A 23,379-nucleotide genomic window follows, 5' to 3' on the forward strand; every position below is an offset into this window, starting at 1 on the left:
GCATGGAGGCTGAAGAGAACTCCTGCTCTCTCTTCCTTGGCTTGGGGATCAAACAGCTGAAGAGTTGTTAGAAACCATTTCAGCTGTGGTTTTCCCATGCTACTCAAGTGAGCATGGAAAGTGAGTAAAGCCACCTTGTTTGGTTTGTGGTTGTTCAAGGATTTGAGAATTAGGCTAGAGGGTATTGTGGAGTTAGTGCTTATCCAGTTTTTATCTTGTTCTTGCACTCTTTCCTTCAAGACTGCTGCTCTCTGCAGTCCATGTTCATTTTCATTAGAAGGGTTAAGTGCAAGCCCATGCATCTTGGATGTTAAACCCTGTTATTGAGTGGAGAGGACTAAGGGGAAGGACAGGTTTACAGAACAAAGTGGGTGGTTGGGGGAGGTGTCATTAAAAAAAAACCAGCAAAAGTAGCTGGAAGCACATTTTAAATACTAGTGTCCTTGAGATCCTAGAACACCTGTGAAGTCAAGGTACTGGAGGAGGTCACCTTTGCTTTGAATTCTTTGCAGACATTGTTAAAAAACTTATTAAATTATTTTAGAAAAATGATCAGCCAGTTATAAAACTCTGCAATAAATTTGGTTTTGTTTTCTTTGGATCCAGAGAATCACTGCCTAGACTTTGTGCTTTGGAGTAGTCAGTGAGACTCCATTCAGGCTCTTAGGGATGGCAGATGGGGGTGGCTCGGATCCTAGCATTGTCCTAGGAAGGAAAACGGGAGAGCTTAAGGCCATCCCTAACTATTCCAGCAGTTATGGAGCTTCGTGTTTCTATACCATTTGATGGCTGAGGTATTTTATAAGACTTCTTCTTCCATCCCAACATATTTAATACGAAAGGGACTCTAACCTGCAGTGCAATCCTGTGCTTGCTTGTGCAACTTAGAAACTCTGCAGGGAAAATATTTTTGCTTTAGTGATTTTTTTTTTCAGAATCTGCACTTTTAAAAATGAGGAAAATTACTATTGCTAAAAACTCTATATGGATATTAATGTCTGTCTAATGAGAGTGTGTGTAGGCATTAAAATTCTTGCAATGTGTAAAATGTTGGAAAATTATTTGTGAAGGTTTTCAGCTAAATTTGATTGATTATTTAAGGGAATTCAAGATGTTTCAATGTCACATGGAAACCTCATAAGTTTTATCTGCTCTAAAAAATATTGTATGTATGAAGCTTTCCCATTAATTCTTTTGTTCTGTTGGTTGCATAGGATGTGGATGCTTTTCCTGAAGAGACTGGGAGACTGCACTTTAGTTTTTTTATGTTAATGGACATTTCAATAAGGATTCGGATCAAAATAATATTGAATATTCAACATTCGAATGTGTGTCTTCTATGCAGGCCAAAACTGAAACTTTCAAATTTCATGAAATAGGAAAATGCCTCCCCCTCAGAAGACTTATGAGAATTTTTTTGTTTTGTTTTGATCTTAGCCTTCTTCCTCCTGTGAGCTCCAGCTGCTTTCTTCAGTTCATGCGTATTTCTGTGGAATGTACTACATTTTTGGTTGTTTTTTTATAAAATTCTTGTGATCCAAGTTGTGCTGCTTTGCAGAAACACTGTTTAATTGTGGAGCCCCATCCAGTTCTCCTTTACCCCTGCAGCTGTGGAGGCTTTCTCAGCTCTGCAGCTGTGGCAGCAGGTTAGGAAGCAGAGCTTTCCTCTGCTTAAAGTCTTATCAGCTGTGCGTGTCTGTACAAACCTGCCCTCAGGGACAGAGACTGTGACTGTATCAGGCTTGATGACAATATAGCAGGAACATATTTTTGTCTCTGGAAATGCTGGTGATAAATGAGGCTTTGAAATATTCCCTTACCCTTCCCTCCTTGGGGGATAGTTTTTTCTGGCTCATTATCAACCACACAGAAGAGACATTTACTTTAAGACGTCGCTAAATCTCCTACATATAGCTGACATAAGGAAATTGAAACAAGGAAACTAGTCAGGGAGCAGGGGCGCCTGGGAATCAGTGACAGCAAATCTTTTGACTGCTAGTGTTTTGTGTTTCCTAAAAGAGACTGGGAGCTCCTCCATTACCATTTAGTCAGTTATCTTTTGATCCCAGACACTGGGGACTGTTGCCACCATCATCTCAAAATGAGGCCACCCTCAGCAGACCCTGCCATTAGCAAGGAAAGAAGTAGGATCATTTGAAGGTCTGAAGTATATGTGAGGTGGTTTCTTGCAGCTGACAGGTTTAGCTCCACAGAAGCACTTAGAGAAATAAAGGCCATCAATGTAAAGTCAGTATAACTGAGTCAAAGTGTGCCCAAAATCCCTCAGGAGGAGTAAAGAAATGCCTGATTAAAATTTACTTTCTTGCCCATCACCCCTCCCCTCTGGCCATGAGCTGTGAGTTGGAAACAATGAGATAAATCTTGTTTGTTCCTTTCCACCTCTTCAGCAATTAATATAAACTTAAAATGTCATGTGTGCAGATAAAGTGCAATCCACTTGAGTGGGAGAGCAGAGGATGCTTGAACTATTGCACAACTGTTACAGCAACATCCCAGTAGCAAAGTCTAGAGAGCCCTATGTTCTGATGTTCTGGGCCAAGTGCCTTTTCTCCAGAAAGGTTGCTTGTGTCACATAATGTTTGTTTAATGGCTGTCAGTGAATAAACCTAAGAATTAAAAGAAGGCTAATGGGCTACATTCCATTCAGTGTGTGGATCAGCATTTGATAGGTGCTTTTTTTTCAACAGGTGGCTGGTATAAAGGATCACTTTGCCTCTTTTGGGCAGTGACCATGTAAAATGCTTTCCTTTTTTTTTTTTGGAAATGAAATTGAATGAAAATAGACTTTCTTTTCTTTTTTTAAACTTGTCTTTGGCTTCCTTAAATTCCTTATGGCCTGCCTGCTCTTTTTCAATGGAACCTTGAAGAAAACAGAGCAGTTTCTCATAGTGGCTGAATTAAGCTTTGTAATTTTTTTCTGCATCCTGCATCCAAGTTAGAAATTACTGATGCTAGAGCAGTAAGGTCATTATCTGCTATTTCCTGTTGCTTTTGGAACAACTAACTGTCAAAGAAAAACTGTGCTCATATTGTGCTAAAATGTGTTCCAAAAAGAATAGCTCTGCAAAAACAAAGAACTGGATCTAGATTGCATCAGTTAGTTAATGTCATTGTCTCTAGTGTTTAGAGTTTGATTTGTTTAATTGTTGCATAATTTAGCATAAATTCAGTTGTCATAGGGGTACCAAGGATGCTGGTACTAAAGAAGGAGAAATATTAAGGGTTATAAAATCCATTTGATGGCCTTCAAAGTATGTTAGAATAAGATTTTGACAGTACCTGCTGTTCCTTTCGCTGTTATAAACTCTATGTTTCCCCCTCCAAGTACAATTTCTTTGTGTGGTGAGTTTGTTCTGCATGGAACTTTTCATTTTATGTCTTTATGAGAGTTTTGTGTATTTAAACTTTCAGGTAAAATGCATGTTCCTCTTCTAATTGATATAAAGTAGCTTTTGTGGGACCACAGCCAGAACACTGAAGAAAACATCTCTCTTACAGGTTATCCTTATGCAGCACTGAGGCTGACAGAGTGTATTGGGAATAAATATAATGCCTAGGAATGTTTTTCTCTGTTCTCCTGCAGACTTGGGAAGCCCTGAAGGGATAGCTGTAGATCATCTGGGCCGCAACATCTTCTGGACTGACTCTCAACTGGATAGAATAGAAGTGGCCAGGCTGGACGGGCGCCAGCGTCGCATCCTTTTTGACACTGGCTTGGTGAACCCCAGAGCAATTGTTGTGGATCCTGTGAGAGGGTATGGATGTGTTGTCAAGAAACATGTGCAAAGCCTGATTTTATTTATCTGGTATTTTAATGACCTGTGTTCCATGCAGAACCCCAGTGATGGAGTAAGGCTCTGGGTTCAGGTCAAGCATCATGCACTTCCATCTTACAGTAAATTGTGTGTGTGTTAAGGAGTAACAACAAAGGTGCCACTGAGGGGCCATGCATATTCTCAGGCACAGAATGTACATCCAAGGAAAAAAATTCTACCATTAAAAAATGGCTATTAATAGTAAAACATCAGAGAGTTAATGGCCTTCCCTGGGGATCTCTGCTGAGGATAAACCACTCTGATTCCATTGTGTGTTGCTTACTTGGTACACTAAAAAGAAAAATATTGTTTCAAATGGGTCCCAAATGTATGCCAAATACTCTTGCTTTAGCCTGAGCAGACATGATGGGAAGTGAGATGAAGAACTCGAAATGTAGATGTACATTTTTAACAGCCCTCAGAACTGTTGCAATATAGGTCATTTTGGCTGGCATTTTGATCATAAGCTAAACAATGGAAGGAAAGCATTTCTTCCTGTGTCTGTGCTTGCTCCTTTTGTTTTTAATGGAAGTATATTTGCTACACTTTTTCTACACTTTTTTGACTTCTATATCAAAGTGCAATATGGCCCTTCTTATTTATTTAAATGATTTAGGGGCTGTGTGTTACTTATGTGTTCTTAGCACTTTCTTAATTACAACAATCTTTTGAGATGAGTCCCTGTCTTAACTCTACCCTTTTTGTTCATCCTAAGAAACTTGTACTGGACTGACTGGAACAGAGAAGCTCCAAAAATTGAAACTTCATACATGGATGGCACAAACAGAAGAATTCTTGTTAAAGATGATCTTGGGTTACCAAATGGACTGACATTTGATCCTTATTCCTCAATGCTGTGCTGGGTAGATGCAGGTAAAGGAGGGCTAAAATATTTCTTCATAATAGTAGTAGCGTAAGTATGTCCGGTCCTGAAATTATGCACAGCCATTGCTTCTGGCTTTAATGATTTATTCATTGCTATTCACATAGAGACTGTGTGCAAGCTGAAGGATTTCAATTCTGATCACAAATCTTTCTAGGAATGCAACACATCTATGTTTATGTGTCTTGTATGTGGCTATTTTTTTTAGGTAGTGCTTAGGGCTTTGTAGAAGTTCTTAGTTTAAGACTAGGGAACACCACAGATTTATCTAATCTGCCTCACAGAATGTCATCCTGGCAGTATTGTTTTAAGGCCTGTAACCTGAGGCCGAGTCTGGCTTATATTTGACTGAAGCAAGTCTTGAAAAAGCAATGCACACAAAAGATCAAGGGATCAAAGTTCTGCCACAAACCCATTGTTAGTTTTGTGACAGTGAGTGGGGGGGATGTGTGCTTTTAATTGTCATTTAATTTTTATCTTTTGGGATCCTGCTTTCTTTCACCCTGTAGACTCTGACAGGGATGTCATCCTGTAGAGATGCTTTTACACTTTCAAATTTTGGATAAATTAAAATGGCCAGGTTCTCTTTTTCACTGTAAAACACTTTCTCCAACCTTCAACCTTCTGCTATCTCTGGTTATTTTCTCTCTCTTCCAGTCTTGTTTTCACACATGCCTCTTCTCCTTTTTTGTCTAATTCTGAAACACATTACTTAGGAAAAACCTACTGGTGTTTACAGTCATTAGCAGTGTTCCCAGCCTGCAGTGGCTTTGCAGCTAGACCTTTTTGCACCCTATTTGCATCTTAGTTAGATGTTCTTCCTACAGCCTCACCTTCATGGCCCAACCCAACAAATATTTCAGGAAGCAAACAAACTTTGCAAAAATATCTTCCAGAGGAGGTGGAACCAGTTAGCAGCTGAAGTATCCCTCTGAAATGGAGGAGGCCTTCTGTCAGCTTCCACAGCAACCCGAGGATTCTGGAATCCATAGCTGGAATCTCAGCTTGTGAACATTGGCCATGGCTGCATGGGACATCTGTGTTTCTTTATCTTCAGTGGTGTGCTGAGTAGCATTAGCACTGGAGTATTTATCCATTCAGTTTTTGGCACATGCACACATGTGACATGGAGGAAGGCTTTGACTAAGCAGTACACTGAAAGATTTCCAGGACTTTCCACCCTGTTCATGCTTGCATATTTGTGCTTGTCTTTCATCCCTGATGAGAGCTCTCTTGTTCTGATTCAAAGGCTTAATTGTTTCACTGCATCCAGGTACCAAGAGGCTGGAATGCATGAACCCTAATCACCTTGGTAGACGAAAGATTGTTGAAGGGATTCAGTATCCTTTTGGTGTTACAAGCTATGGGAAAAATTTATACTATACAGACTGGAGAAGGTACGTTATCTGCTAAAGAAATTGTGGAGTACTTTTATCTTTTTTATTCTCCCTGGTAGAAACTGAAGTATATACTGCATTTCTCATGCCTGACCTCTCACACGTTCCTGTTTTGTTGCTTTCCTGGCAATAGCTGATGCAGGGTGGAGTGGATATGCAGAGTTGACCTATTGATGCTGCCAGTTAACTGAGTTTTCCCTTTTTAGCATAGAGATTTGTCCTTGAAGAAAATGCTTTTAACACTGAACATTCTTGGGAAAGGAGTGGGCAGTAACTTGTTTCTCTTACAGCAGCTGCATTGTAGAGAGCAGACATTTCATCACTCTCAGCTTTCTATGCCCTTTATTATATGAATGTTCAATCAAAAATAAGGGGAAGAAAAGTGTTCACTATCTTGATGACACTTTCTTTATTGCAAATGCTCTAAACAGTTGCCATCTGAACAAGACTTAGAGGTTTACTTTAACGTCTGGAAAAAAAATCCAGTCCCTGCATTTTAAAATAAATACCTCTAGCAATTGCAGAAGCAGTAGCTATTACTGTGGAAGAATTTCCAAGTTAGAAACTAACATCTGGGAAGTGCTGTTCTAGAATAAGCTGCTGCAGGTCTGTCACTTGACTGCCCTTTTATACTTAGGAAGGAAGGATTGCTCATGACTAGCTATATTCCTTCTGGAGATCAGGCTCCACTAAAACACATCATTTTCCATAATTGTTATGCTTAGTAGCTGCAATGTCAGCTATACCACAATACTTGTCAGAGGAGCAGAATGTGAAAAGTGTGCCAAAACTACTAACACATGCATCCCTCCTGTAGAGGGACTCTGTGCTGTACTGGAAATACCTTCAAAACTATTAAGGTGTCTCCCTGATAAATTTCTGCCTAGAGTGAAGGTCAATAACATACTAGGTTTGTCCAGGAAAGGCGAAGTCTTGGCAAATTTTACTTCTGGTATCTTTTCCTAATTGTAAAAAAGAAGCAACTTCAAATTTTTTTCCACTTTTGCTTTTGTTTTGTTTTGGTTTTTTTGACTGGTTGGTTGAGTTTTTTGTTATTTTTTGGGGGGACTTTTTTTGGTGTTGTTTTGTTTTCCCCTACTCTTCCACCTTCATCTCACTTCTGTATATTTTCTTCTTCATCTGGCAGGGATGCTGTTGTAGCAGTGGACCGCACGATTTCAATAGAAAATGATAACTTCCAGCCTCATAAGCGCTCACGACTCTATGGAATCACCACAGCCTTTGCTCAGTGCCCAGGAGGTAATCCAGATAATTCTTGAGTTTTTACAGCTGTGTAACACTTTACTGTATAAATGAACTTGGTAGCAGCTCCTATTTCTAAGCTGTGAACCGATTTGGCTAGTGGAGATTTGAGTTACTCCTTAGATTTCTATTAAGAAATTAAAAACCCCCTAGTTTCTTTTCCATAAAAGCAGTTGTTGTAGTTCCCACATGAAACCAGGACTGGAGGGAGAGAAGGGCCCTCTTCTCCTTTGTGAAAGGATGTGTATGATTAAGATGGGCATCTGACTTGGCAGAAATGCTAATGTATCATCTTCTAAATCCAATGCTATATTTGTGGCTAGGGCCTTATAAACTACAGAAATATTATGGTTTTCCAGATGTCCTTAATAAGATCCCGTGTTTTTCAAAATGGAATGTTCAGAAAGCAGCAGGTGGTAAAGTGGCTGGACTGAGCTGGCCCTTCTGCTCTGTTGAATGTGAGGTTTTCCAGATATGCTATTGAAAAGAGGAAGAGAGGAAGCTGATACCCTTGAAATATAACTTGGTTTTTGTGAAGCAGTATCACTGTGCAGTTATGTTGTACTTAGCAAATCTCAGGAGAAGCATTTGCTGGTTTTTATTACAATATGGCTGGAATTATAGGAGTTGTGCTATTTTTACTTAGGGACTAAAAAAAAAGCCTTAGGATAGTTTCTCTTCAAATTATTCAATATATGCAATAAAAAACAATTTAGTGGAGGTTTGGCTCAGAGCTTAAAAATACATACAAATGTTATAATTAAAAAATCAGTTATATTGTTATTACTAGTTAATTCACTGATCCATTTTTGTAGGGAGTGTAAAATTTAACAATATTGTGTGCTTTGAGTATATGCTTATACCTGTAATATTCAGAATCTGGGTGTAATTTCTTTCTATGTCTTACGTCTGTTTGAAGTGGTTTTCTGGATGGATGTCTTTTCTTTCTGATCCACTGCCTCTGGCTCTGGCTTCTCTTTAATTTCAGTCCTTAATGTTAACACTTTCCCAACCACCCAATTAATTTGTGTTTGTTTTCATGGACCATTCCTCTGTCTTTGTATGATTGGTATCTGAGGATGATGTTCTGTAGCATTTTGGACTTTGTCCCCACATTGCACTTCTCTATTTACTAACTCACTTCTCTTCATTCTAATGTCTGTGACCACGTGGCCAGTTTATGAAGGGTGTTTTAGAAACAGCCCACTTGATTCATGTTGCCTCTATTACTCTGATATCTTGATCTTTCTTTCATGTGAATGTCAAGTTGACACAAGGGATACGGTGACTCCTATCTCCCCAAAGCATAGTTTTCTTCCTCTCCTAATCTCATTATGTCTTGTTTCCCTAGCATAGCCATAAATCTTAACGTCTCTTGAGCATGTCTGTTTCAGATTTTATTGTGGGTATGCATTTGTTTTTCTCTAAGGTTTTGCATCTCTGTTTTTTTTCCCAGGACATAACTACTGTACAGTGAATAATGGTGGTTGTACTCACCTCTGCTTGGCTACCCCAGGAGGCCGTACTTGCCGCTGCCCTGACAACACAGTTGGAGTAGATTGTATAGAAAGAAACTGAGCATTAAAATAAGCTTTAGAGCAGCAGACACCTTTTGGAAATGTGCTGTAAACAATTCACTCCTATCAACACAATCAGGCCCTAAAGATAAGTGCTCCATGCTGCTGACAGCAAGCCACTATGCACATATGCAGACACACACACACACATACACACACAGAGCCTGTTTTTTAGCAGTTAAGTAAGACAGAGCTGCCCAGGTTGGATCCATATTCACCTTATTCCATGTAAAATTATCTCTTTGCTTTTAAAGGTAAATGAGGAGGTCTTAGTTGCATCTGCCCCAGACAAGGAGAATGTGTCTCTTGGCAAAATTGAAGAAACAAAACACAGAACAGAGTAACGAGAATGGAACTACTCAAATCCTGAGACTGAATTGTACCTTGGAGTGAGCAGCAGTTTTCTGCAGAAGTGGTATGGCTAGCCCATCATACATGTGGCTGGGCTTATCTCTAGCTGAGAAATAATCAGAGGGTCCCAAGATTGAACAGATGAGGGGGAATACCCAGTAAGAGCACATATTTACTGCCCAACCACGTTCCATCTCACTACCAGTTCTTCCACTTCAAAAACTCGAATATCAACTTTTGACTTCTGTACTACAGAAGTATTTTATCCATGTGTTCTAAGGATTATAATTCTCACTCTGGCTCATGTGATCCTTTTCTGCAGCACATGATTTGTTATAGATAATCAACACTGTTCAGTGGATATATTTGAAGTTTCTGTTAGGTTTTAAGAGATTTATCTTTCTTCTGTTTGAGGTAGATTCCTGGGTAGTTCCCTTAAATCCACTAAACAAAATTTAGATATTTTGAACAATTGCTGATAGGTCATCAAAGAATGAATGGTGATTCATTGGGAGGCAAGTGGTTTTAAAGAGATAGTTACATTTGTTTTCTGAGAGGTTTTAAAATAGTATTTCTATGTTCTATGTTCTATGATCCTATAAGCCTCAAAGTGGTCTCTGAATTCTATTTTAGCAATCTTTCTTCTTTAGCAAACCATGCCATGTCTTTTTATAGACCATAAGAAACCATGGCAGTTAAAATCTGATTTTCAGAAAGCTCACCTCCAGTTTGGTGCTTAAAAGAAAAAAATATGCTGATGCCCCATTTATGTGCCAGTGTTCAGGAACAGCAAAAACGGTGTTCTGAAAATCAAAGTGAAGTTGATGTTTTCATCATCACCAGTAAGTTTGGAGAGGGAAAATCTAAATGGATACTTATGTCAAATTAGCAGACTAAATCTGGAAATGAAATTTGGTTTCCCCACTGTGTGTTGGAAAGGAAGCTTGCCTGCAAACCAACCTGTGGCAGACCAAAACAGGGCTTGTGGGGCTCCTGCCAGAGCACATTTCACTGTGTGTCATGATCAGAGCAGTAAGCTAACATCCCCATTTCCTCACTCCCTCTTCAGACACAATGGTGATAGTTTTAAACAGAGCCAATTCTGAGTCTTAACTGTGTAACATCTTCCTCTTTAATTGTATATTTATCATAAAATAACAAAACATATAAACATTTTAAAGATCTTTTTGTATAACTTTTTATAACCCTTTAATTCATTCTATTCATACACTTAATCAGGTATGTCTTACTGTAAATATCAAAAATTTGTTGAAATGAAGGTGCTTGATAACTCTTTCTCCAGAAGTATTCACATATCTGGTGAAATATTAAAGTTTACACTCTGTACAGGTATCTACAGTACAGTCAATAAAAATGTTTGGTTTTTATTTTCTATAAAAAATAATGTCTTGCTTGCAGAAGGAAGTGATATGTGGTGTCTCAGATATATTTTCTTGTTGTGTTCTGTGTTTTAGCTAACTCATATCTAGTGATGGTGCTTCTCTTCCAAGATGCAGCATCACAGGGGGAAAAAACTGTTGTTGGGACTTTGTATTCTGGAAGCAGTAGGATACTTCAAAACAAATACATATGAGGGTGCTTGAAGAACAAAGGGCGTTCAATTCAGATTGTTTTGGCTGAATCTTTTTGCTGGTTGTAAATTCTTGTTAATCCTTGTCAAGTAAGCATAATTCAGTTATCCCAGACACACTGCAGCTGTGAAAGCCATCCCAAGGGGAGTGCAAAACTGCCACGACATGCCTGCCTCCATGGCTTTTTCCTTGGGAGCAGCCCTAGGCCAGGCCTGATTTTCCTGCCTAGGGTTAAGGTTAGGGTAAGGGTTAGGGTTACACCTAGGTTTACTTCAGACTTTTAACAGTGAAAATATAGACCAAGGACAAGCATAAAAAGGGGTAGAATTTATCCCTATGCTCAAATGGTACTGGGTTTCTGGGTGCTTTGCAAGGAGAATACTACTGGGATCCAAGGGGTGGCATTTGGAGTTACAACAGGAGATTACTTGTGGTCTGTTCTGGGGACTGCACATGGAATTTGACTGTATGCATTGATTTTATGTTTTTTTTAACTTTATATTTCTTCTTGGATTATGATGGTTGTTAACTTCCTAAACACTAGTCAGCTAATTCTATGCAAATCAATCACCAATACTTCAGCAGAACTTCTAGTGTTGATGTTGTGAGTGTCTGAGTAGTCTGTAGCACAAAGAGAAGCAGTATCATTGTGAACTGAGTTTTTAGCCTGAGAAACTCAGGTATTGCATCTGGGAGTAGGTCGCACTAAATGAGGGGAAGCCTTAGCAGATCCATCTCAGTACTGTAGATGTGGCAGTCTGCAAATCTTCAAAAGTTTGCACAACTTCAGCATTCCAGGCCCTAAGAATGAGGAACTTTTAAAAAGCCCTAGCATGATGTTTTGTTTCTCAGCTAATGCTTGTTGTTAAATTCAACTGTTGTAGCTCAATGCCAGTGTGCAGCAAGGGCAAAGCTGTTCCCTCAGAGAAGGGAGCCAGTCACAGACCAGTCCCGCTGTACCCCAAGTGAGGCTGACAGTGCCAGTGAGAGTAGCTGGGTTCAGCCAGGGGCCAGAACACCAAGCAAATCTGCAGTGGAAAGAGTAGGTCTGATGTCAAGCTGGGAAACTGAGTCAGGATCATAGATCATATTCAGGTTTGGGCATAGTGACCAGGATCAGTGATTGCCAGCCAAGTGCACAGTGGTGAGACAGGCCCACAGCTACACTGGGGAGTTGGCCAGAACCTGAACCAATGTGGCACAGCTCAGGCAAGGACCAGGGTGAGAGCCCCAGCTTTAAAGCAGTGTTTAACAGCAGAGCAAAAGGGTTACTTTGCTGAGAACCCCCAACAGAGCTGTTTGAGGATGAGTGTCTGCTGAAGTTCCCTCAAGTTTTCTTCATACCTTTTGTTAACTGGCTGGCCTTGAATAGCCAGCTATGCTGCTGGTGCTTGGGTGGTCTCTGTGTGCTGGCACTCCAGAGTTCTCTTTTCCTCTGTTGGCTTTCTCATTGAATCTTGCTAAATCTTTGGTGTCTAAAAATGATCAGTGGTGTGGAGTTCCTTATTTTAATTACAGTAATAAACTTATATGTCAACTTTTGATGACATATCTAGCATTATCCACTTGGGGATAGTCTTCCTGTGTCTATCATGTTTTTCCACTTCAAAGTTCACAAGTATTTTGGATGCTGAAAATGTGAAGTTTTGGTTTCCTTCTTCTAAACCTAGAGAGTTAATGGTATCTTTCCATAAGACAGGGTTTTCTCCTGCTGACCTGGGTCAAATTCACCTACTCTGTCCTTTTTCTAACTATTGCTTTTTCAATTGCTCTAGACTTGTCTCAGGAGCAAGTAGATTTCAGATGTATTTTTACATTGTGTTTGAGGTTAAAGGGATAATGGAAACTATGATGTGATAAGTTTTTATTTTTATTGTTATAATAGGCTGGGTCTGGTAGTCATATCAGTCTCTGGTTGAAGAAAAGATTCTGTTTAACTGCAGTTCATGGGTTTTTTGCTACAAAAATCTGTAGATTCCCAGGTTTTCCAGGAATGAAGAACAATTGCTTCATTGTTTAAAGAAAAGACAAAATACTTCCTAGAGCTATTCCAGAGGTAAGTTAAAGATTTTCTTAAATGCATCTGTTCAGATGTTCCAGGACACATGAATATACCTACTGATAGGATTATTAATGATGTTTACCAGTCTTGTAATAGTAGCAAAATAGTGAAACTACTGAAAGTAGGGGTGGCTTCCTAATGGCTTAATTGGATGGTTTGGCTACCTTTCCATCTGAAGGGTGTTTGAAAACCCCAACTTTATTCACTTTTTAACTTGCAAATAACCTTTCTCATGGTGAAAATTCAGTGTGGCTTTCTGAAGCTCAGCATTCTGACCAGTGTGTTGTTCCAGGCTGACAAACAGCTTACTCTGCAGTTATCCACTAGCACAGTTTTGTCACAACATATTAAATTTTTAACTTGCCTGCATATGATTAAGAATGACAGGTGATTACTAGAGGATAATGGCCCCTCCATGGCAGTGTCACAATGCATCAGTTTAACCTATGGTTAAATGCAAACTGGGGGCTTTTGTGTAGTATTTCATAATGTATTCCTTGGAGAATTTGTTGGGAAAGAAAAAAAACCAAAACAAAAAAACAAAACAAACACACACACAAAAAAAAACCACCAAAAAACCAAACACAAAAAAGCCAACAGGATATGAAACAGGTATGGCTATAGAGAATACAGTTGTGAGAAGACCTCTGCTTGGCTTGTCTGTAAGAATTAAATACTACCTCCAGTACCTGAGTGCCCAGCTGGGGATGTGGCAGGAGATTGTTAATGAACTGATTGAATCACTTTCTTTGTTTAAATTCTAGTCTAATTGAAGTCTGTCCTTTAGCTTATTTATAAGTTTAGGACAGCATGGCAGTAAAATTGGTGAAAGGTCAGTATATTGCATCCTACAAATGTACATATTGAGGAGTCTGGAGTTTTGTTTGGCACACAAAAGGCTCAGCTGGCAGTGGAATGCAGTGAGTGAGCTACCCTGCTGCTTTGTGGCAAAGCAGATGGAACTGCAGTAACTTAATGGGGTTTTTGACCAGAAGGAATCTGGAGCTGATGAATGAGGACAAACTGTCATTCCCACAAATAACCAAGATATGTTGTGTTTCAGCCTTTGGCTTCTGAGTCTTCAGTATTCACCAGAATCCATCTGGTTTGTGGTGGTGTTGCTCACTCCAAGCAGGCAGTGTTTCCTTATCCATGGGGTGTCTGGAACACACAGGAAGCACACAGAGGAGCTGTGTAGTGCAGGGCCCTTGGCATGAGGAAATTGGTCGGCTGTACAGATGTCAGTGGGCTGTGGCACACAGTGCCTCTGGATCTTACCCAGTAACTTGCACAGCAGCGTTGGGGAAATCTTCCCAGGAACTTCTCAGGGTTATAGCAAAAGGGAAAATGTTGTGGAAGGCAATTGAAGGTTTTATGGAAGTGGATGCAGAAGTGTGTGAAGTTTGGGAGGTGGGGTAAGCAATTAGCAAGATGTGTTACACTGGATTTCAGAAACCTTTCCAGGTCTCTTCCTTTCCCACTAGAACCATACTATCCCAGGCACTTCAGGCACTGTTGATTTCAGACCCTGTTCTGCTTGAAGGCAAAACCCAAGAGCAGGTGATGTATTTTACATCTCTGTTCTCTGTGGATAAGGCACCTAACGAGATAAGCCAGAAGACAGTAATAGTCCATCCAGCTCCCAACCAGAGGGACAGCAGGCTGCTGTGTATAACTTCCCTCATTTCTGACACAGCCCCAGATACTCCAGTGAGCCACTGCTGGCATTTCATGGTGCAGCTTCCCCTTCAAGTTGGTACTCCCAACTAATACCCACCTGCACCACCTTTTCTGGGACTAGATCCTCTAGTTATGACTTTCTGTGCATGTTAACTGTACAGCAGGTGTGTGACAGGGACCTCCTTTAATACCAAACAGCAGCAAAGCACTAGTGTGCTAAGAAGCTGGTAACCTATCCAGCAGCTTGAATCCAGAGGTCCCTGTTGATGCATTTGTAAGCATGAGATTTATCCCCTTGGGTTGTGTTACAGGTTGTCTTATTAGTGATTAACATTTGAGAAAATGTATCTCATGTATTTTTAAGGGATTGCACTGTAATTGGTAATTTCTTTTTAATGGTCGGTTGTAACTTCAAACATACACGTATGGGAGATGGCAAACCACACATTTCATCCTCTTCTAGGCAGAGTATCCTGCTAGGCTTTTGCTTCCCAAGTGACAGTGCAACCATGGCACTGATTTCTTGAAAACAGTAAAAGACTGATATACTGCAATAAATTTCTGTGCTTATATGATTTCTGTAGATAGATTTCTGTACTGACAGGCCACACTGGCATTTTTATCTGACCTTAACCTGAAGAACCCATGGGTTTTGCTTTTTAGGTGTTTCAGCCTAGATCCTGACATGTCTGCTAGATTCTGTACTTTTACACTCTGCAATTAAGTCAGAGGATGACATCTGATATGGCCTCTTGTATCTATTAAATAAAGTCTATTTGGTCCTGGGCCAAAAACATTTGGCATGATGTATCTCCTCCAGACAGACATGTCTGTGCTCTGTCATGGCAGGAAAACTTTCAGTAATGACAGATGTCTGTGTTCTTCATGTGCTTTACCCCAGCTGTCTGTGATACCCATCTCTCTGCTAGGTTTTGCTGATTAATTTTACAGACCTGGAGCCTGTAATTTTCCAGTAAATATGTTTTTAATTTTACCCATTGATTAAGACAGAAAGGAGGAAATTGCTTCTCTTGTGGGATTTATGTGCTCCGTGTGAAAGTTCAGTCCTCACTGGGTGTTCCCTGGAATCCAAGTTTTTCAAGGATAACTTGAAGGTACTCATATTTGTCTGTTTCTTACTTTGTTAGATTGACTGCCTGTGAGAAATGACATTAGGGTCTGAAAACCTCTGTAGCCTGCACATTTGTTCTAAAATAGTATTCTATTACTCATGGAGCGAGAAAATTTAGCTTCATTTTCATTCTCCAGTGCTGTGACAAATTTATGTTTCTGCAGTTATGCAATTTTTATTTCTTTCATTTTGAGCTTGGTTTTTGCTTTAATGAAGAATCGTAAAAGGAGAATGAGCATGTTCTTATATAAAAAGCCCTCTTTCAAACATTGTTTTAATAAGCAGCAAATGTAGAGCAGTTAAGAAACACACAGGAAGTTTCTTTCACAGATTTTTGTCCAGAATATTTTTTTCTTCTAGAACCATAGCTTTTATACACATGACCCTCAATAACCTTGACTTCAAAGGCAAATAAAATGACCAACGTCATGATACTATTTCTCAAGTTTGTTAACTATATGCATTCTGAGAAAATTCATGGAGAAATTTTGATTGTAAGGCAGCTCTGGAGCATGTCAAGTCTTCAGCTCAAAGCTGGTACAACTTCCATGTAAGAGCAGATTGCTTAGGACCTTGTCCAGTCAGCTTCTGAAATCCCCAAAGATGGAGATGCAACAGCCTTGGACACTTCAGTCCAAGTCCAATGGTAAAATTTCTTTAATGTGACTAGTGGCCATTGCTTCTTGTCATTTCCCCAAAAGGGTTTGGTTCTAGGCCCTTTCTTTAGGATATAAGAAGACTTACACCAAGCTTGCCTTTAGGGAGTATGTGTGTTGGAAGCTGGGAGAGTTTGTGTCCTTTCTTTTCCTGGTCATTCTGAAAGTATGTTATTCTTCATGGCTCTTGGCGTTTCTGTCTTGTAGGAGCCCTATTCCAGCACACAAAATTGGTATTTGTGCACTTGCTGGTCCTGGATTGAATTCTTAGAGCTACAACTCCCATTCCCTGAGAGCCCTAGGACTGAGAGGAGCCTTGAAAAGTGAGAGCTGTATTCATACCCCATGTGAGAGGGGAATTAATCCACCAAACTTCAACTTTAGAAGGACTGACACAAACACAGAAATCTTCCCCCCGCCAAAGTGCCGCTGAAAAGTTTTCTGGATACAGGAAGGCAGGAGAACCTAGAGGGAGCTTCCCTGGGAATGGTGCTGTGAGACACACAAAGAGATGTTTGCTCTGAAGTTCTGCTGGGCCCTAGACAGGTCAAAATATTGAGCTGTGTATGCACCAGGTGAAATTTGGACCTTGTAGTGGCTGACTGTGCAGGAGGGGATATGAGGGTCTCAGTGCCACAGCTATGATGAGTAAGACCCCCTTTTGGATCTGCTCCTCATTCCTTTTGTGCAATTCACTGAGCACTGATGGCTAACAGTGTTATTCAGTGTCAAGAGATATTCTGTGCCAAATTACTTTCTGCTTAAAAATATTTGGCACAAGGCTATAGCAGCAGCTTCAAACTCACTAGTGGGATGTGAAAATTTCCAAAATTTAAGTGGTTAAAAGCAAGGCTATTGACATAGGTATCAGGTGAGCAGCTCACCTGTCAGGCTGCAGTCTTGAATCATGAAGTTCAAGAGCGCAGCCCTCAGAATTTGCTGCAAAGATACATGTGCTGCAAATGCAGGATGGGGACTAAATCAGTAGGCCAAGAAGGACCTTAATCCAAATGATTTGATATGTTGAAGTCAGGATTAATATTGTCATATGAAACACATTTAAATTAAAGATTCTGTCATTTCAGTTACTAACAAGGAGTAATATGAACAAAATAATGATTTTAATATAGAAATCTGAAGTATAATCATGGGTTTGGAAAATAAAGAACTGCTGCTGTATCACAGCAGGCTATGCTGGAGATGAGATCTCTTATATTCTGTATCTCTCTGTATTTCGGATTCTGCATTTGTTCTGCTCTAGGTTGCCATTGGTCTCATGGAATGTTTAAAAATCAGTGAGTCCATTCATTGAGATGCTGAAACATTCAGCAGCAAAATACTTCTGAATGCAGACGTACCTTCAGGCAAACCTCAGAATTTATTCCTTACTGCCAATGTATACCTTCAAGTTGCAAAACACAACTAATGCTTTAAACTTTAAATACTGCATTAGTGTAATCAGCTAAATAGCCATCTAACTACAGTTTATCATCTTCAAGTTAGCCATAACATTGCACATGGCTCAGGTATAATTTTCTTAATGCAAAACTGCCCAGTATCACTTAAATTACATTAATTTCTGATTCAGCATTTCAGGTGGTTAAGCAAGTCACTAATTCCAAAGGGAGAGCCTTTAAATACGGTTTTCTGTTTGTTTTCATGACTTGAGAAGCTTCCCAGAGTTGTGCAAGAGAACAATGTTTTATTCTTTGTATCTTGGATCAGTGTGCTGCCTTGAACTCCCAAGATGCATCCAGCTGCAGCTGCCTCAAATGGAAAATAGATTGGACATCAGAGAAGGTTTGGGGTTTTTTTAGGCTGCTTGCAACTGGATCCCACAACCCTATTACTTTGCTGCGCAGTCTCCTTACAGCACTCAAATGGCTGTAATTCTTGTGTTTTAGAGAAAAAAAAGAAAGTAAAATTGAAGTTATTCTGTAGAAAATGTTACTTTGAATTAATCTTATTGCCAGGCAGCTGTTGAATGGTTTCAAGTGTGCTAAGTTACAAGCTCCAGATGTGTGGGAGAGACTGCATGCAACCTGACTGACATCAGTGAAAAGAAATTGTGGTGGGTGCACTGATTTGTAATATTCTTATCGAATAAGAATCTGCTTTGTGCTTGTATTTGCGGTATCACTAAGGAAAAGCTCGAAGAGGGCTCTCTTAAATTATGGCTAAACATCTCTGAATTTGTGAGTTTCATCACTGACTAGACTTCCTTCACACACAGCACAGGTAGCTCCAAACACTCTCAACACTTGAGCCGATCAAAGAGTCTCAAACACACTTTTAAAAAACTCAATTTTAAATCACTCCATCCCCAATTTTGATAGCAGTAAGAGGGATTTGTTATTTTTCCACCACAAAACCGTACTTTGAAACTCAGATGCAAAAAGTAAGACTGAGCTTGAGTCACTTTTCTAGTCATTATACTGCAATTTTCTACGTAGCTGAATTTTAATGCTCCTTTTCTGTTGCTTCTTTCTTGCCTCTCTTGCTTAAATGAAGTCTTTGAAGTGTGTTCATTCAGCAAAGAGATAATGTGATTTTCTTGCTCGTGAATGACTGAGGCCCCCTGGTGCCTTATTTATTAGCAGATCTGGGAACAGAGGGGAGCATTGCAGTTTTCTGTCTGTCCTTGTGTTTCATTACACGGGTAAAACAGACAATGCTCTTTGCCTTTGCACATTCAAGCCTGGACCCCACATTTCTTCCATGCTATCGTACCCTTTCTTTTTCTTGCAGCTTTCCTCTCAATAGCTCTGCAGTAGCTCTCAAAGGAGAGGTAAAACACCACAGATACCAAACTGCACAACACACACAGGAAGGTTTCGTTTTTCTTCAAACTGACTTTTATGATCCTTGGATGCTTACTAATTTGGACAGTGGTGCTGGTTTTTGCCCTCTGGACTTTGCATTACTCTGCTTTTTGTTCTCCCCCTTACTTTTAGAAAAAACATTTTGCATTGCTCAAGCCTGGCTCACATTCCCTTGGTTGCAGTTAAGGTGCTCTGTAGTTCATTGCTTCTGTTTATGCAAGAATCCTCATCAAAGACTTCATCTTTTCCCATTTAAAAGACCATACAGAGATCAAAAGTAAGACTTGAAAAGCCAAACCTCCCTTGAAAATACCTTACCCAAAACATCAGCAAAAGCTGTAAGCAGGAGAATTCAGCAAGCCTGAAGTTTGTTTTTTGATTAATGCAGCTGTGGTTACAGCTCAGGTAACCGGACACCATCTAGTGGCAGAAGATCAAAAATAATCTGATTACAATAATGTTGATCCCTCCTCTGGGGTTTATTCAAATGCTCACAGTGCTCTGAAGGTTCTTTCTGAAGATCTTTGTGTCCACAGACAAACAATTTACTTGTACTGACTCAAAAGCTCAGGAAATTAAATGTCAGCTTCTTGTCAAATAATCTATTAGTAATTTTCAGCCCTCAAGAGGGTATTTACCATTTGAAATTATTTTCTAGTGCATGTGATCAATCAGTATCTTGATTAGGAGTAGTCCAATATGTAAAATTCAATATAGGATTTAAAACCAGTTGGCTCCTAAGTGTGCATGGGATTTTTATTTGGGTGGGAGTTGGATTTTGGGTTTGGTGTGGGGTTTTGTTTTTTTTTCTTTTGTCAGCTCTGATTTAAAAGCATGAACTATTTGAGTGTAGTATTTAGAGCAACTCAGCAAGGAAAGTACTGCTTAGTACTTGCAACACATGTTTAACCTAATGTTTGCTTAAAACTTCATGTGTTAGTTGTTCGGAGGTTATTGGAGAGTACAGTGTCTTAAAAAAGCCAAAGACAATTCAGTGTTTACTTTGGATTTGGTTTATGCAAACAAACTTTTGTTAAGGCTTTAGTGCCATTTGCCCATTTTTTGCAAACAAAATCCTCCTTTTTTTTTTTTTTTTTGTACTTCTACACTGCAAATAAGATGTTGAGTAACTCATTTTCTGTTGGCTAGCAAGCATGATGGATGAGTTGTGGAGATTCTTGGCTGATAGTGTAGATTCCTTGTCTTTGTTCATAGCATAATAAAGCCTAATTTAAGAATAAAGAACAAATCTCAGCCTTCATTATTGAGTTGTTATGTACCGCTAGTAGTTACTAAAGCTGAGAATAGTACTTGGCACTTTCTTCTCTTGAGATCTGCAAGGTCTCTGGGATAAATATTTGTCAAAATAAGGTGAAACTGAAGAATAGTAAAATTGAAACTCATCCCTTTCCTCTCTAAAGTACGTATTTCTTGTAAGCACAGGAAGCTGATACAAAGTCTATGTCTTTCTCATGGGACCTGTCTCACGACAGAAATAGATGTCGCCTGTTAGCAATGTATTTCCCTTACTTCTTTGTATGACAATCCTTTTCTCTTCAAGACCTAAATGAAAGGCAAGGTCACTGCTTGGAAATGTCTTAAATTGGCATTTAATAGCAAAGCTGCTGAGAACAAAAAAGAGCTGTCCCAAAGAACAGACCAGCTAATTCACAGCATCCAAACAGGGAAGTGCAATTTAGGAACTGTGAACTCCAGTCCAAATTCTGTGTTTGAAGAAGAGATGAAATTTGAAACTTCACAGCTGGATCTCATTCTCTTTTATGAAAAGACCCTTAACTTTTACAAGAGCTTTAGGCTTTGCACAGAAAATTTGAGACACTAGACTCTGTCTTGAAGTAAATGTGTTAGGCAGGTTTTGCACATAAAAGCAGAAGGAATGAGGGATCTTGCATTAACAATTCTGTATGAGAAATACCAGTAGATGTAGTCCTGCTTTATCCAGGATCTCAAATGAACTACAAGTAAAACTGAGATCTATGTAGCTAGTGAAGTAAATTTAAAACCTTTATGAAGTATAGCTCAAGCATAACTTTAAAAATTCCAAGCCTTAAAACACAGCTTTGCATTCCCTTATACAGGAAACACAAGTGGGTTAATCAGTCCCATTAGCACTAGGAGCAAAATATCTGCAGCATTGAGTATTAAACATCCCAATGTTTAATTTTCTCCTCCCTCACTTTTTCCTGAGGCACCTGTGAAAGCCCATCCTCAGCCAGTCCTTGCAGGACCACCCAGGGTCCACATCAGCACTGCTCCCAGACTTGCTGCCAGCACTTTGAATGACCTTATCTACATTCTTAGGAAGTATCAATACACCAGCAGTCTTACACAGCTGCAGGTTTTCATACACCCAGCCACCACCATCTCTCTCTCTTTCCAGCCCAACATCAGGAACTTGCCCTAAACCCATCCTCTCTTCATAATCTTGCTGGCAGCTGCCTGGTTTTGTACAGCTCTAGCAAAGTTGTCTTTGATGCTGCTTTTGGCTGAGAAGCTCAATTGCTGGCAATCCCTGTTATTTGAAAGAACTTGGATTCATGGCAAGCTGTGATTTATTAGAGCTAACAGCCCAGGGGAAACAGTTTTAAGGCACAGGTGTGAAATACAAGTAACATACTTCAATTATGGATTAAAAGTAGCCGCTCTGAATTTAAGAATCTGAATCTACTGAGCAGAAGTTGTTAGAGAGGAGAAAGGTTTGGTGGTTAATGCCTGTTAGAGTTAGAGGTCAGGGGGTCATCGTGTGGGTTAAAGTTTTGCAGCATTTGTTGGAGGTTGGATAAGGATCTGTCTGTTCCTTTGCTCTGTGATCTCCTGTGGGTGCATTTTCTGCTTGAATGGTGTGCAGAATTGCAAGCTGTGCATCGTGAAACTTTTACAGGCTTGAAAAAAAATAATTGGCGGTTTCAGAAATATTATGTGTCTTAGTTCTTATGCAAGTCAAGTGTGGAAGAGAGTGCTGAGCATGCCACGTTCAAAGCTTAAGTACAAGGCTCTGAATTCAAACCTTTTCTGTTGATAATTTTGAGACAGAAAGACAATGTGACTTGCTCATTTATTTGGCTCTAAAATTGGGAAGATAAGAGCTCCTCACCCCATGGGTTTGTTGCCAGGATCAAATTTAGACCATGAGTATGAGAAGAGCTACAGAATTGCCAATTGTCAGAAACAGGGCAGATGCAGCCTTGGTCTTATGTGAGGAGGTGCAGGAGGAGAAAGGCTGCACAGATCTGCCCACGATGGCTGCTCCACTGGCAGGAAGAGTCATGAGCTGCAGCTCTGCTGCCTGCTCAGTACGTCTGTCTGTTCCTTACAAGAGACTCCTGAATGACCAAGCTCTCACACAGGTTGTGGGGCTAAGTCCTGATTCATGAAGATGGAGGAGCAGGAGATGGGAAATTTTTGGACCCTTCTGCATTTTAAACAGATGGAACCCTTCACAGCCCTTCTCTAAACTAATGATTGGGAAAAGGCTTTGTCAATATATCTTTGCTGCCTAGAAAAAGGTTCTCAAACTTAAGGCAATGAGGAGCTTTGTCTGATGTGGTTTAATTTAAATTCTAGCCCCTATGTATATGCATGTGAGACAAATACATCAGAAAAATTATAGCACCATTCATGGAGGGTTACAGGCTTATACAAGATCTGTGATAGGTAGGTGAGCCCGATCAGCAGGCTGGAGCTGGGCCAGATGAACAGAAACCAGGTAAAAATTGTGTTCCTTGTCTTCAGTGCTTACCTCTGTTATTGGATTGGAGTTAGCAGGATGCATTAGGGAATGACATTCTTTTACATTGTACCAGTGGGTTTAGTGACTTGCAAGAGGAAGGTTTTTCTGAGGTAACCTGGGAGGCAATGTGAAAGTACAGGAAGAGAAGTAGAAAATCAGCCTTCTGCTAGGATAGAACATGCCTGTGAATGTTCTAGGAGCAAGGGCAAGAAATACATAGGAGAGGCAACAGGAAGTTTTAGAAATACATTACATAAAGAACTGCTAAACAGTAATCATCCCATACCTCAGTACAATCCCCAACTAGTGGGCTGTGACCCTTTGTTGTTGAAAAGCTGCTAAGTTGCAAAATCAGCTGAAACAAAATGTCAAGAGTT

The 23,379-nt window shown here is 39.8% G+C and overlaps 1 protein-coding gene across 1 annotated transcript in view; it reads left to right on the forward strand.

The window, feature by feature from the left end:
• Positions 1-10,604, forward strand: part of NID1 (nidogen 1) — a gene marked incomplete at its 5' end in the record, with an annotated part of 43,108 nt that extends 32,504 nt beyond the window's left edge. Inside the window, 5 exons of the mRNA XM_084202533.1 lie at positions 3,605-3,776; positions 4,552-4,709; positions 5,993-6,116; positions 7,264-7,376; positions 8,836-10,604. Coding sequence (XP_084058659.1) covers positions 3,605-3,776; positions 4,552-4,709; positions 5,993-6,116; positions 7,264-7,376; positions 8,836-8,957 — 689 coding nt within the window. The 3' untranslated portion in view covers positions 8,958-10,604. The remainder of the gene's footprint in view (positions 1-3,604; positions 3,777-4,551; positions 4,710-5,992; positions 6,117-7,263; positions 7,377-8,835) is intronic.
• Between the last annotated feature and the right edge of the window lie 12,775 nt (positions 10,605-23,379).

Source organism: Fringilla coelebs (genome assembly GCF_963513975.1).
Source record: "Fringilla coelebs genome assembly, chromosome: 3".
Taxonomy (NCBI): domain Eukaryota; kingdom Metazoa; phylum Chordata; class Aves; order Passeriformes; family Fringillidae; genus Fringilla; species Fringilla coelebs.